This window comes from Aricia agestis, chromosome 17 (assembly GCF_905147365.1).
Source record: "Aricia agestis chromosome 17, ilAriAges1.1, whole genome shotgun sequence".
Classification (NCBI taxonomy): domain Eukaryota; kingdom Metazoa; phylum Arthropoda; class Insecta; order Lepidoptera; family Lycaenidae; genus Aricia; species Aricia agestis.
The window spans coordinates 14,771,951-14,786,972 of NC_056422.1; the positions used below are offsets into that span (position 1 = coordinate 14,771,951).

General features: G+C 44.0%; 1 protein-coding gene across 1 annotated transcript in view; it reads right to left on the bottom strand.

Annotated features, from left to right (window-relative positions):
- Positions 1 to 6,257: 6,257 nt before the first annotated feature.
- The window catches only part of LOC121735695, a 31,439-nt gene continuing 22,674 nt past the window's right edge, over positions 6,258 to 15,022 (bottom strand). The window contains exons 4-10 of the mRNA XM_042126596.1: positions 10,614 to 10,813; positions 10,266 to 10,465; positions 9,853 to 10,031; positions 9,226 to 9,779; positions 7,073 to 8,453; positions 6,820 to 6,931; positions 6,258 to 6,674 (exon numbers count right to left, since the gene is read on the bottom strand). Coding sequence (XP_041982530.1) covers positions 6,587 to 6,674; positions 6,820 to 6,931; positions 7,073 to 8,453; positions 9,226 to 9,779; positions 9,853 to 10,031; positions 10,266 to 10,465; positions 10,614 to 10,813 — 2,714 coding nt within the window. The 3' untranslated portion in view covers positions 6,258 to 6,586. The remainder of the gene's footprint in view (positions 6,675 to 6,819; positions 6,932 to 7,072; positions 8,454 to 9,225; positions 9,780 to 9,852; positions 10,032 to 10,265; positions 10,466 to 10,613; positions 10,814 to 15,022) is intronic.

Sequence of the window (15,022 nt, forward strand, 5' to 3'; positions counted from 1 at the left end):
TATATATATATATATATATATATATATATACATATACTATAAATATATATACAAGAATTGCTCGTTTAAAGATATAAGATTATCCTTCACCAGCTCATCAAACATTTTCCACTCAATTTTCCTGCCGTATGCCGGTATTAATCATCAGTAATCTCCCGGCGGTAATATCGTGGGGCAACACTCTCACACTCAATTTTTGAAAATTGAAAAGCTGCGTCAACAGCGCGCGGATTTAAGAGTCTTGCGCAAACACAGCGCTGCAGTCTTTTAATCCGTATGGAAATTTAAGCCCGGGGCTCGATTCTGATACCTCGAATTATCTGTATATAATTTGCTGTTTCAAGTGCGAGTGAAGTCCATTCGAATTGGAAAAAAGCGACATTCGAACTATTAGAATTGCCCTTGTTATATTGTAAAAGTCTCATATTTTGATTTCACACACTTATGTGATCCCTCGATCGTTCATGATTCATTGCCTATGCAAATAAGGATCTAGTCAGCAAGTGAAATTCGAGGTACAAGAATTGGGGCACATCAAATGCTCCAGCTACTATCGAGCCATAATGTTATGTCAGGCGTCGATACCCGGTGTATCGGTGTGACGGAGCAGGCTATAGAACAAGGTGCTAAGATACTTTTTGCGTGTATTTCTAGGTTGATTTTCCTTCCAACAAAACACCTACACGAAGCATCGATCCTGCAACAAAACCTAATAGATGTGCCCGGGCAATATCACCTTAATGACTACCCCGCTGCCGAAGACGCCATTAACCGCCGCAATTTATATCGAGTATCGAGCTGCATCGGGTTATATCGAGTTGTATCGAGCTCGAGACGTGTCCGCGGTCACGTTAGCGGCGGTAATGGCCGTGAGGAGATGAGGAGCGGGGAGTGGGGGGGTCGAGGAGTGGGGAGTTGAGCAGTGGAGTGGTGAAGTTGGCTCCACTCCAAGATCTCACCTGACCTCAGAACACGTATCGCTTAAACCTGCCGTTATCTATTAATACGGGATAGTCTGATACTAAACGGTTGTGGCCGGTAATCCAATATTTAATAAGTATTGAAGTGAAATTCGGTTTAAAAAGAAGTTAAAAATATTTGTTCATTCGCGTTGAGAATAGAGCGGACCATCAATATAACGACTGATTGTAATATTATACAGTTAATAATGTCAGTCTCTTTTTCAAGCGAATATGAATGTAGTTTCTTACACCTTATTTATTTGATGAAAAATGTCACAAAGCTAATGAATTTTGCGAGAGCCACGTTTTATTCAATTACCATTCTCACAAGCAATCGACATGAAACAACTTGCATGTTGTGACTTTTCTAGCGAGTAAACTGATGACTAACGGATGGTGCGCCTTGAAAGAACCTCGAAGTACAAAAAACGTCTAGAGATCAGGTGATCTGAACCATTTTATGGAGAACCTAAAATCATTCTATGGAGAAATTTCCTCTCGCATTTGAGCGTATGCTTACCACACTGCTCAGTTTTCAAAACTCTCTGCTGTCCACACCGCCGTTTTTTCATACAAACGCTGTCCCCTGTTTCCTCCCTGGATAATGCCGGTAGAGTTATGATTTTTTTCCTGAATATATATGGCCACTATTAGAATGTTCCTATGTTTTCTTTTTTTTCATAATTTTATTATTAAAAAAGATAAAAACGTCCAAAAACCCAAAAAAATGGCAAAATTTTCCTCTGTGTTCAAACACCCAGAAAACAAAACTGGCTGAAATATACAAAAAAAAATAAAACATAGGAACACAGCTCAAGCCTTGCTTTAATTCTTAATAAAAAAAAGTACTTAAATCGGTTAAGTTTTGGAGAAGGAATCACTAATCAGCGGACAACGAATCGAAGATTTTCTGTTCTTTTATTAGAACTTTTGTCGTGTTGTCTCTATCGCGCTCTGCGGTGGGAGACTTGAGATTGGTGAGACAGCAATACATTTTCAAATACCTATTTTCAATTTCTCTCGCCCCTGGTGTATCCTCTTAACCGTTTAACCGTATAACCGTCGGGGATAACGAGGGATTGTGAGAGACTCATTGATAAACAGCCGGCGTTTTACAAGCCACGTTACGAGCCAACTCGTCGGGTTAATTATAATAAGACGAGCCGCGATCAGCCATACTGCTGTTGTCATAAAACTGAGATTACGCGGCCGTTATTCGTGGAGGGTAAACGTGCAGCGGCCTCGCTGAAACAATACTCTCTCGTACAAAAAGCCCATTATTTTTTGTTTGTGATCCGTTTGCGAACGTTGTAGGTCAAGCGAATAAGCTTTTGTTTTCATTTGATACTCTTTTTGTAGAATAATATTTCGTACTGCAAAGTTTACATAATAATTATTATTGTTATAAATGAAAGGCAAATAATACACGTGGTTGGAGTAGGTAGGTACTCTATGTAACTTGTCGACTGTATCCATCCTGTACATTTCATTTGTTTTTATATATTTTTGATATAGTTAAGAGACTTTTATACCTCCAGGCATTTTATCCTTACTAGTCACTAATAACATCCCCAGGTACGAGGAGCTGAAATAGTTGTTGTATGTCGTTGTTTGTCAAACAGCGCCCGCATGCCGGCGGACGCGGACGGCGGACGGTAAACAACCCCCATACAGTCTGTACACGGTTTATGACAAAAACTTGCGGCGCGACTTGCGACTACATACCACTCTTATGTACTTAGTGTAAATACGTGTAAATACGAATATATATATACCAGTGTATATGAGATCAGAAACATAATGCCAAACAGACATAAACAGACCATCATATTGGAACATCCAAGTCTATTGACTTGGATGTTCCAATATGCCTTATATTGGAACATCCAAGTCTATTGGTCTGTTTACCCTCACAATAATTATACTATCACTAGCTGTTGCCCGCGACTTCGTCCGCGTGGACTTCAGTTTATAGCGCGTGATGTCAACAAAATTGGTGTCAAAAGCTTTTATAAAAAATACCCTGGTACCCCTTAAATCAAAACAGCTGTGCAGTGTGCACATAATATTTCATTTTTTTAAATTAAACTTTATATTTTATGCCAAATTTTAAAGCTTATTTAGCCCCCCAATTACACAACTTTACCCATAAACTATTTATCATTGATAGGTTTAAGGTTACGTCACTGTATATAATATAAAGTACTGACTTATTAAATAACGTTAATAAGAAATAATCGAAAAAGATACAAACGTGAATGTATGATGATACCACCTCTTATAGAAAGATGTTGGGCAAGCGTTAGCGCGATGTAAGAGACGCACGGCGCCATCTAGTATGAATTTTTGGAACTACCTTAATTTGAACAAATTTTCGTATTTTCACCCCCTTACAACCCTTTTTTCCAGTAAAAAAGTAGCCTATGTCCTTTCTCAGGCTTTAGACAATCTGTATACAAAATTTCATTACAATCGGTTCGGTAGTTTTGGCGTGAAAGAGAGACAGACAGACAGACAGAGATACTTTCGCATTTATAATATTAGTATAGATTATTATGTATGCCCGTCGATCGTGGAAAAACGAGACATAATAGAATTTCTATTGTTTCTCGGTCACCGATGACCGTATGGGGCTTGATGAATTTAAAGTAGCTAAAGGTTACTGTCACTACATAATTTATTTTTATCTTTCAATACTGTACCCAAAGCCTTCTTTAGAATATTGTAACCTGCTAAGTGCTAACATATTTTGCAGCAATACCCCTACGTACACTTTACAGCGAAAATGATAATATTATAATCAGCACAATCTCGGGTGTCAGTACCTACTAACGAACTGCTTCCGTCAGCTCTCAGTCACTTCAGCCCCCCGTTCACATCCGGCTTCGGATCGCTCGCTTCTGTCATCTTTGTACCGCTAATTAGAGGGAAAAATGAAAAATGACGGCTCGTTTAATTATTTTTTTTATTCAGAAATTCGAGTTCAGTAACATAAGTTTAGTTATAAATTCATTCTAGCGTAATGTCTAAACGGCGAGCGACTGGCTGAGCGACAAGCGGGAGTTGTGTTATACTCTATCAATAAACCTGATACATTATTAGGGGACGGTGGTGGAAGGGTTATTCTGCTCTAAGCAGATTAACTCGTCGTGTTGTCGACAAGAGCTATTTGCTATGAACCTGAGGTATTAATTTGCTCTTTGCACCGTCCCAAATAATGTAACAGATTTCGAATTAAAAATCTACAATACAAATTTAATGTTTTTTAAGTTATTAAATAGACAACATCTTTCGATAGGTAACGTTGATGTCGTACTCCGAACAATTTTTATTGCCGTCTTGATCGTTTTGTCATGTTTTGTACAATAGTTTACTGTTTAGTGCTGTCGTGCTGTCTTGTTGTCGCTCCGCGGCGCTCGCCGCACGAGGATATCTTCAGACTTTGAATATACATTAAATAAACTCCGAATATCAAAATACCGTCGCTAACGTTAACAAATGGTGAGAGTCGTTGTATAACACTATAAATTCATTTACAATATTAAAAATTAACGTACTATTTAAATATATTTACATCGTATATTACGAGATTAAAGTACATCGTAGATGACTAGAGCTACATTACGTTCGGCGGTTCCTGCCCCTGCAGGTCGGAACGGCATGTTGGACGATATATCGTGCGATATGTCGCACGATATATCGTACGATAAGTCGCACGGCACGGACCTACAGGAGCTGCTCCGGTTGCTGTAGTAATTTTTTTATCTTAGGTTAACCTGTCATATAATTCGTTTAGTTAATAACTATGTGTTACAATTAAAACTGCATCGCTTTGGCAAAGATATAGTGTACGGAATGGCACAGAAGATTGCGGCTATATAAGGGAGTTTTGGCGTCGTGACGGTACTCCAGTTCACGTCTTAAAACATGTACATAAGATATTATATGAGCAGGTACCATGTTACATAATAATATTATATTTTAGCATCATGTGTAACCGCACTCCTCAGTATCGTACTGTACGACTGCGAATACTTGCAGAGCTTTTGGCATTGGGATACACGTTCGAAAAAATTGCAATACGCAACTCCGAGTACAAATCAAATGCTATTTACATAAAATATCATAATATCATAGTTAACATTACTCTTCAACACAACGTGTTCGCTCGATTTGTAAAAAAGTAAGACATTTTTGTAAAATTAAAAAGAAATAAATAAAAGCCGTCGCACAACGTGCTTAAGTCTCCATGGACGGAACGTTATTACAAAATAAACTAAACAAAAAATAAAAATGTAGACACAATAACAAAATAGAAACATAAATAATGAAAAAGACCTTAATGTTAGTGATGATGTATAAAATATTAACTCAAAGATACGAGAAATTGGAAGGAATAAACACGTCTTCATATTATTATGAGTTTCAGATGATTAGCATCTAAAAATTACTTTAGTACAGACTAGGTCAGATGAAGCGAGATATTGATTAATGATTTGTTATCCATAAAACCACGAGTATACCTACGCTTAAATGCTTAGTTTTGGGTGGTGTATTTGTTAGATTCATTAACATTAGATGAATAATTAAAATACTCTTGAGCTGATCTCATGAAAAATCGTTTAAAATTACAGTTTTGACGCTATGTTACAGTTTCTTACATTATGAAAAAGTTTTATATTAGCCTGGTTCGTAATACTAGATTGTTTGTATTAGCCTGGTTCATAATACTAGATTGTTTGTATAATTACTATTACAGCGATCTAACCTAGGTCTTACGGCAGCAATATATTTAGATGATTATTTCGACTACGAGGAAAAGTCGTCCGAAAACAAGATTCAACCCTGTATACCTATTTTGGATTTTTTCTTTAATCGTTTTTAACATTAATTCACTAAGCCGATAAACAAAGATAAAAATTCTTCGCTTTTATTAGATTCAATATAAATATAGTACATAAAAACAATTTTATCAATGTTTCATTAGAAAATACAAAATCATCCGTAATAATTAACAGTAACGCATCCGATATCGGATACGACAACACGACGCGGACTCAGAACACAGAATAGTGTCCGCTGTGCACAGTGCACAGTACAGGCGCAAGCAGTGAGCACATTCAAGTTACGTATTAGAACGTCCTACGAGTTACATCACACCTTAATACTTGTTTTGTGGAAAGAGTTTTTTTGACGATCTGAAAGTACTTTTTGGCAATATAATATTGTAAAAATTTTATTAGATATAAAAAGGACTTACAAAGGTGTTTAAAGTTTAAACATAGAGACGATGTATGATAATCTCAATAATGATCAGTTTCGACGCTATTTTACTTTGCTCGGGACTGTACCGCGTACTGCGTACATTGTCACAAGTTCAAGACCCTGCAGCTGTATTCTGTCCCGTCGTCGGCCGCCGCACGCGCATCGCACTCGAGAAGTGACATCAGTATCATCTAATTAGTAATTACACGTTAATTTCGATTCTACTAGCGATAAACACTGCAAATATAAATATATTTTAACGACAGTTAAAGGCAAATTGAAATATCGATCACAAGTCTATTGCTATAGAGAGTCGGCGTCCGCCGGGCGAGAGCGGGTGGCTAGGGCGGCTAGGGCGGCTAGGGCAGGTCCGTGTAGAGGTGCGGGTGCGGGCGGTACTCCTTGCCCGAGCGCGGCCGCAGCGTGCTCGTCGTCTGCCGCAACACCCTGCACACACCACATCGGGTCAGGCCTGTACTTGGGCAAAGGTCCAAGAACAGGCGGGAGAAAGCTTTTTACTCCGGAGGAGTATCGAACGAGAGTTTAAAACGCGTTCGCAACTTTACTTATAGTCGACGGGTCGTATGCATACCTCATGGTGACGGGCGTGTCCGACGACGAGTGCGACGAGCAGATGGACAGCGTCTCGATGTAGTCCGACATGTCCGACGTGCCCGACGACGTGCTGTGCGTGTCCGCCACTCCTGCGAACGAGATCGTGGTGAGAAATGGCGGAAGTACGAGTGGATACGTTTACAAACTTAACAAATATATAGGGGTATATTATATAAATAAATAGGGGTTAAAAAGTGCTCGAGTAGAGTTAAATATGTCATTCGACCAACCTCGCAACGGTTTGACGGTGAGAACGGGCACCTCGGCCTCGGCGGAGCAGCACTTGTGGTCGTGCGTGGTATTGTGCGTCGGCGCGGCGGGCGCGGGCGAGGCGTGCGCGGGGGTGGAGCGGGCGCGGCGCGCCGGGGGCGGGGAGGCGTCGCGGCGCGCGCTGCGGTAACGCCGCCGCGCCGCTGCAGTCGTCGCCGGCAGCTCGAAGCCCGCGCGCAACGACCACGACGACACGCCCGAGTCATTGGAGCTGGACGAATCGCGCGTGCCGGCCGGCGGCGGCCCCGAGCTGTCCGCGTCCGAGTGCTTGGCGCAGTCACACGGCGTCGGCCCGCGCGCGATGTCCCGCAGCGTCTCCACGGACGAGCCGCGGCTGCCGGCGAACTCCTTCGCATCCTCCAGGAATCGCGACGAGTCCGCCGAGCTCGACCGCTTTCTGTACTCGGCGCGGTCGTGCGGCCCTCGCGTCTCGACGGCGTCGACGGCGGCGGCGCCCGCCCGCGGGTCGTCGGGGCGGCAGAGCGCGGGGTTGCTCGCCGACTTCTCCTCCAGCAGGCGGCCGACGGGACTCTTCGCCGGGTGCTTGAGCGTGTGGAAGGCGAACGTGCCGATGGGGGACATGGGGGTGTAGCCGGACGCGAGCGTCCTGTTCCGCTCCAGCTTGCCGCCCTCCAGCGAGTTGGGCTCCATCAGCAGGTACTCGTCGGTCGCGGACCTCCTGCCCCTGAAGCTCCTCCCCCGCGGGCCGCACCCGGCGCAGGCACCGGCGCCGTCGCATTGGAGACCGTCGAGCGCGAGGGCGGGGCGCAGGTTGGCGGTGAGCGCGTCGAGCTCGGCCTGCGTCACGCCAGCCTTTCTCAGGAGATCCTTGGCGTTCTCGTAGTGCTCCAGCGACAGGGCGAAACTTAAATTTTCGTAGTTGGCCAGTGGGCCGTCGTCGATCTCGACGCTGCCGGAGTCGACGCTCCGGCTCATCGGGTTGCCGGTCGCCGAGAAGCTGGCCTGAGCCGCTTTTCTCCTCGTTTTTCGCGAGAGATCTATAGTCGCGTACAGAGCTTTCGCGTCGTCCGCGTTCGGTTTTAAATTCTCTTTATTTGGCGCCGTATCGTCGTTCTTTTCGGCGTTGGACTTGCAGTAGGGCAGCCTGATCCAGCTGTTGGCCCAGTCGGTGACCCGCTGGCAGGGGCAGCTGGCCTGCTGGAAACTCTCGTCGGTGTCTATGACAGTCGGCTGCTTCTGTTTCTTGCCGAACTTGAGCAGGCATCCGCAAGGTTTTTTAAGTATGAGCGTATTTGGATTTGAATTTTTCGTAATTTTAAACAGATCATTACTCATGCAATCCTTGAGTCTCTTTGGCGTGTCGTAGTACTCTCCGTCCACCTAAAAATGCATTGTTGTTTTATTGATATTATGTAACATGTTAGATTTTCAAAAAATCCGAATTTAAGTGTTGGAACGAATTTTATAAAAGTAACGACAGCATTTTCATAAAGACATGTTAATGTTAAAGCTTTATTTTGCGATGCAAATCGTTGTAGTACAGATGTTTAAAATATATAAAATTTGAAAAGTTTGGTAACAAATTCTTTAACATTGCCCATTTCCATGGTAAACTTAGTAGGCTGCTGTAAAGTAGTTTCAAACATGCTGCAACTACATCCATGAAACCAGTGGTGGGGCAAGACCTAAATTTTATGTGGGCAAGATATGTATTACGTGGCCTAAAGTATATTTTGCGAGGACCCCTGATGGATGACGCAAGAGGACGGATATTTTGTTTAGAGAAGGAATGTTTGATACTCAAATTTAACCTTTTTATTTATGAATAATTGAGTATCAAAACTCGTAAATTCTTAAAAAAAACCTCGTGATCTAAGGGGCGCGAGGCCCTTTAGATCGTGTGGCCGTGGGCGGTCGCCCACATCGCCTACGCCTTACGCCGCCTATGCATGAAACTCATTCCGAAATGCAAACACGTCTAGTTTACTAATATAAATTAGGCTTTATTGTATATCGTTTATTGAATGATGCAGATATAAAACAGTCTGAAATACAGGGCACAGACCAACACGAAATTTCTTAAAACACCAATCATGGGGGAACAGCTAGTTCAATCTTAAAATATTACAAACAATAAAGCCTTCTTTCTTACCTCCGCGGATGGTATTTTTGGCACGTCGTAGTTCTCATAAGGTCCGAGGTTGGCCGTGTCCTCGCCGATGGAGGAGAGATGCGCGTGGCTGAAGGACCGGATGGGCAGCGGCATGGGGGGCTTCCGCGGCCCGGCCGGCTCCGGCCTCGTGGGCTTCGGTGGGCGCTCGGGTGGGCGGGCCGAGCACTGGCACACGTCGTCGCGCGCGGGGGAGGGGTGCTCGCCGGCCGCCTCGTCCACGGCGTCCATCGTCCAGGCGGGCGCGAAGTGCCGCGCGCCGGGCGTCAAGGCCGCCGTGGACGATCGCGACAGGGCGCCCAGCTTGGAGATGCAGCTCATGCAGCGCTCGAGCGCCACGCCGCCCCAGGGCCCGTCCCCCGCGCCCGCCGTCCCGCACACGCTCGCCGTGTCGCCCAGCCCCAGGTCGCCGCTCCAGCAGGGCGACGCCGCGCCCTCGCCCCCCTCCGAGTACAGCCGCAGGTCCGACGGCGGCGCTGCCCGCTCCCCGACCGCCTCGAACGACCGCTCCCGCTTCCTCAGCGAGTTCGTGCTCCCTGCGAAATTAATTAAATGAGGCGAAGCTCGGTGGGGGTCGATCCGAAAGTTTGTATAATAGCCGAAGCGTACCGGAAATGTTTCTATTCGCCGACGCCCGCCTCCTGGGCGAGAGCTGGCCGCGCGAGGCGAGGTCGAAGTCCCGCGCGATCTCCGCGGCCTGGTCCGTCACCAGCACGTGCAGCCCCTCCCCCTTGCCGCACAGCGACCCGCCCTCGAAGCAGAACCGACCGTCGATCACCCCGTAGCGCCTATTTTATTTATGTATTTCATTTCATTAGGAGAACATTATTAAGCATTTTAAAGACAATACTAAGATTCATGTTAAACAGTGAAACTGTAAACATCAATCATGACAAAAACACATACTATAATCTTACTGTAAAATGTAAAATTCGTTCTTGTTGCCTAAACACGTTGCTTATAGGTTCAAATTATTTCTACACAAAAATTTTGAAGGAAAGTACACTTGCGGGGGATCTCACCGGAGGTGCGCGATCTCCCAGACGCCGAGCAGCTTAGGCGGGACGCCGGCGGTAAGCGCCAGGCGGCGACCGCGCAGATGCAGGCGCGCGGGCCCGGCCGCCAGCCGCCTACCCCCCACCCCTCCCGCCACCCCCGCCCCCGCAGCTCCCACCAGCACCAGGTACTGCCGCGCCTCGCCCAGCTGCGCGCTCACCTTCACCTGCACGCACAACGTCGTCTAACTACCTAGTACACACTCACGATATTTAAATCATCGGTAATCAGGGGCCACCCCCCCAACATAGAGTGCACAATTGTGCCTAATTATATATCATGGTATTAACGGCGCCGGGAGGCTGCCTCCTCACCTGCCACTGCATGAGTCGCTCGCGGGTCTCGAAGGCGAGCACGGCGGTGAAGTCCGCGCAGATGAGCGCGAGCGTGTGCGAGTGCTTGTCGAGCGTGAAGCCCGCCTCGCAGCCCAGGTAGTGCTGCAGGGAGAGCGACGCCTTGCTGGCCCCGCCCCAGCGCGCGCGCGCGTCGCGGTACACCAGCACGTGCACGCAGTCTGCAACACGCACGCTGTTAGACCCCGTTGCACACACTCGGGGGCGGTATGTAAAATCGAGGAAACTGATTCATAAACAGGTGACGGACCTACGTCATTTGGCCGGCTTATGTCAATTCAATGTTAGCTGTGATCGGTCTGATGGGTTTGACGTAACGCGACCAAATTACTTAGGTCCTCCATCTGCCTAGGAATCAAATTCTCTGATAGTACCTTGTAAGAGGCAAAAATCATGCAAGAGAGCAGTGTACTGCAGACTTGAACAGGTCTTGTAGTGTAGTGCAGTTAGGCACTTACAAAGTTTGTTTGATTTTTGCAAAGCGATAGGACATGAATATACTAAATACAAGCCTGTTGTCCCGCAACTAGTACCATCACTAATAATAACCTAGGTCCTGGCGAGTAGCGAGGGCCCGAAAATTACGTTGGGGAGGAACTATTTAATAAGCCTATATAAAGTTACAAAGGGACGAAATTGATCTGCCGCGCCTGTTATCTGACCGTGTGACACTCGATTTGTTCGACACCGTCTTTGAGCCGAGTCAGTGAGGTGTGGGCGCCGCGGGGGGAGAGGGGGGAGTGGCAGGTGTGGAGGGATGGAGGGGGGGGGGGGGGGGGGGGGGGATCTGATAGCGCCACGCACCGGCAACACGTCACATTCCCCGTGTTTTATGGAGTCGAAAATAAGCGCCGCGGCGGTTCGCTCCCCTCCTCTACCCCGAGGGGACGTTATCTTTGACGCACCGCGAATGCTATACCGCCTTTTATTGGGGAAAGATCGAGTAACGATTTTACAAATGACTGAATTCTTGGGAGAGGCATGTTTTATACAATAGCAGCATTCCATAGATTCGATTCGTTTGAGCTATGTAGGAAGCATTCCCATAAAAGTACATAGGTAGTAACTAATAATTACTAATAAAACATGAACCTTTGCCGAAACTGATGCTTTGTGTGTGTGTTAGTGTCACATGTTGTGTGTTTTTGCGGCGGTATGGGCCTCAGGCACTACCATAGAGACTCTCTTCTCTACGTGTCCCGAGCACTCTACGCCTTTTATGTGCGAGAATGAAAAAATGACTCCGCGTTCACTAGACAGCAGACAGAATAGTCATTGTGAAACTTTACAGTTCACCCCTCCGCCGTAAACGGCACTTCACAAACTAAACTCACACTGTTTAACGAGTGAACAAACAGAATGAGTCTTTTGATGCCTTTTACATCACAATATTATACATTACATAACTGCGGCACTCACAGACGAAAAGTAATTACGTAGCTATAATTAAATAAAGAATTTGACATAAAATATTAAGGCCTTCCCCTGAGCAAACGACCTTGACATTTGCTGCGTTGCCGAGATCGCACCAAAACCCTTTTTTTTACTTATTTGACTTCAAAATTGACCTAAAAAATTCAAACGGCGAATACGTATAACAAGTATCTAATTAAATTGTCGATCTATTGGCGTGTGTTTCAAATAAACGTAATTAGTAAATACTAGGGAAATACTGAATGTATGCATGATGCTTGAATTTAAATAAACTAGAGTTCGCCCAATGGTCGAAATTCGACCTTACTTGCAACGACATTAGGACTACTACCTATATTTTGTAAAAAATATTGACTTCATCATAGTTTTTATCAATTCTTGTCTCTGGGACTCAGCTGATCTCAGACTGGCCGTTTAAGCATTGTCTAATAGTATCTAAAATTAAATAAAAAAAAAACAATAATCCATTTTCAATTTGTCAACTTGTTGTTAACAGACTTCAACCATAAATAAAAGAGTATAATTCGTATGTACTCGTATAGGCTTGTCACTCAAAAATCTGTCATTTGTCCTAGTAGTAGTGTCGTAGTGTGTGTAACGTTTTATTTGTTAAAAATATATATGATAAAAGCATTATTTTAAAATAATATTAGCTCGATGCACTCCTTCACCATATAAACTATAACTGTGCGAAATTTCATGCACCTACGTTTACCCATTTTTCGTAAAAAGGGTTACAAAGTTTTTCTCTCACGTATTAATATATAGATTGCTATTTAAATAAATTGCTATTACTGTGGAAGCTGATATCATGAGTATAATTAACAAAAATAGTAAATTAACTAGATGTCCCGCGCGGCTTCGCCCGCGTAAATTAGGAATTTTACAGAAACCGTACATTTTCCCATAAAAAATATTTTCCCGGTTTGTCCCGCATTTTCCTGAGTTTCTTCGGTCGTATTAGTCTTAGCGTGATAATATATTATATAATATAGCCTATATATAGTCTTACTCGATAAATGATCAATCTAACACTGAGATAAGTTTTTAAATCGGACCTGTAGTTCCTGAGATTGACGCGTTCAAGCAAACATACTCTTCAATGTTATTATATTAGGTAGGTATAGATTTTTTTTATCTATGGACGCTTCACACCACGTCAGTCTGGCCCCGTGGTAAGTACCTGATGGACTTGTGTTACAGGTACCAGACAACGGAAATATATTTAATACTTTTATACTATACATATATTTAAGATTTTTATTATATGATACACATATTTAATACACATCCATGACCCAGGAACTTTGGGAAACTTTTTGTTCCGTCGGCGGGATTTGAACCCGCAACCTCCGGCTTGAGCTACCAACGCGCTCACCACTGAGCCACAGAGGTCGTCAATCTATTTTTAGAAATAAAATAAAGATTTTTTTTTAATTATCGCTTGACAAACTCGAGTCTCGATCTAAAAGACTATGAAATGGTATAATATGGTAGTGATGATGATGATGATGAATGTAATTTGCATAGTAGCATATGGTTCCTGTTCTTAAAACAACGCCGAAACTCCCAAACTTGTATCTATAAAGAATCAGGAGTTCTCTCAGCACCTTCCGAACCACGGTATACCAGGTATATCTCGGTGCAAAATCTTACTTGTTGGTAGCATATGCTTAGAATACTTCTCACGAAACCGAAGTCACCACACGTTTCCCTATAAGTTTTGAGGAGTTCCCTCGATTACTTATGGATCCTTCATCAGATCACCACTTTTGTGAATATAAAAATCGGGTAACATACGGCGGAGTAATCGTTGAATATAAGAAAACGAACATAACACCTCCCCCATTTTGAAAGTCGGTTAAAATTATAGCCTATGTGTTATTCTGATGTATAAGCTATATTATTGTAAAGTTTCATTAAAATCCGTTCAGTAGTTTTTGCGTGAAAGAGTAACAAACATCCATACATCCACACATCCATACATCCAAACAAACTTTCGCCTTTACAATATTAGTAGGATGTAGCCTATAATATATTATCACGCTAAGACCAATAGAAGCGGAGCACCAATGAAGAATGTTTCAAAATCGGGTGATTTTTCCTATTGTGCTGCGTAAACGATAAAAGTTTCGCAAAAATTGTCAGAATTTTCTTTATTTACCCATGAATTAGTTACCCTCTCGGGTCTGTGGCTGTTTGGTTGTTCGTTTTGTTCGGTGTTGCTATGTGTCTGTGCGGATGATTTTCTTGCTCTCTGTATTCGATGCCTATCCCTATCCTGGCTGAGGCGAGCCTCACACTCTACAGATGATTCTCTTTCTCTCTGTATTCGATTTCTCTCACTATTCTGGCTGAGGCGAGCCTCACGCTCTACAGACGATTCTCTTTCTCTCTGTATTCGATTTCTATCACTATTCTGGCTGAGGCGAGCCTCACGCTCTACAGACGATTCTCTTTCTCCCTGTATCCGAATTCTATCATTTTTCCGACTGAGGCGAGCCTCATGCTCTACAGACGATTCTCTTTCTCTCTGTATCCGAATTCTATCATTTTTCGACTGAGGCGAGCCTCACGCTCTACAGACGATTCTCTTTCTCTCTGTACCCGATTTCTATCACTATTCTGGCTGAGGCGAGTCTCACGTTCCGTTGACGATTCTTCATCTCTTGCTGAACGTGCTCTTTTGGCATTCACTGTACTACGACCTATGTTCGAACGACGACGTCTTCCAGGCATGATCGTATAGTAATACCCACAAAGCAACAAATAACCCAATCGCAAAGCAAAAACAAAAGTCCGTTTTTCTAACCAAGTCAAATATATTTTTATCGACAATTCAGAAACCAAAGAACCAGAAACAATGAATATCTGAAAGAAAGCGCTGTGGTTGCTCCTCTGCGTTACCGTCTGCACAACCACACAATGACGAAATA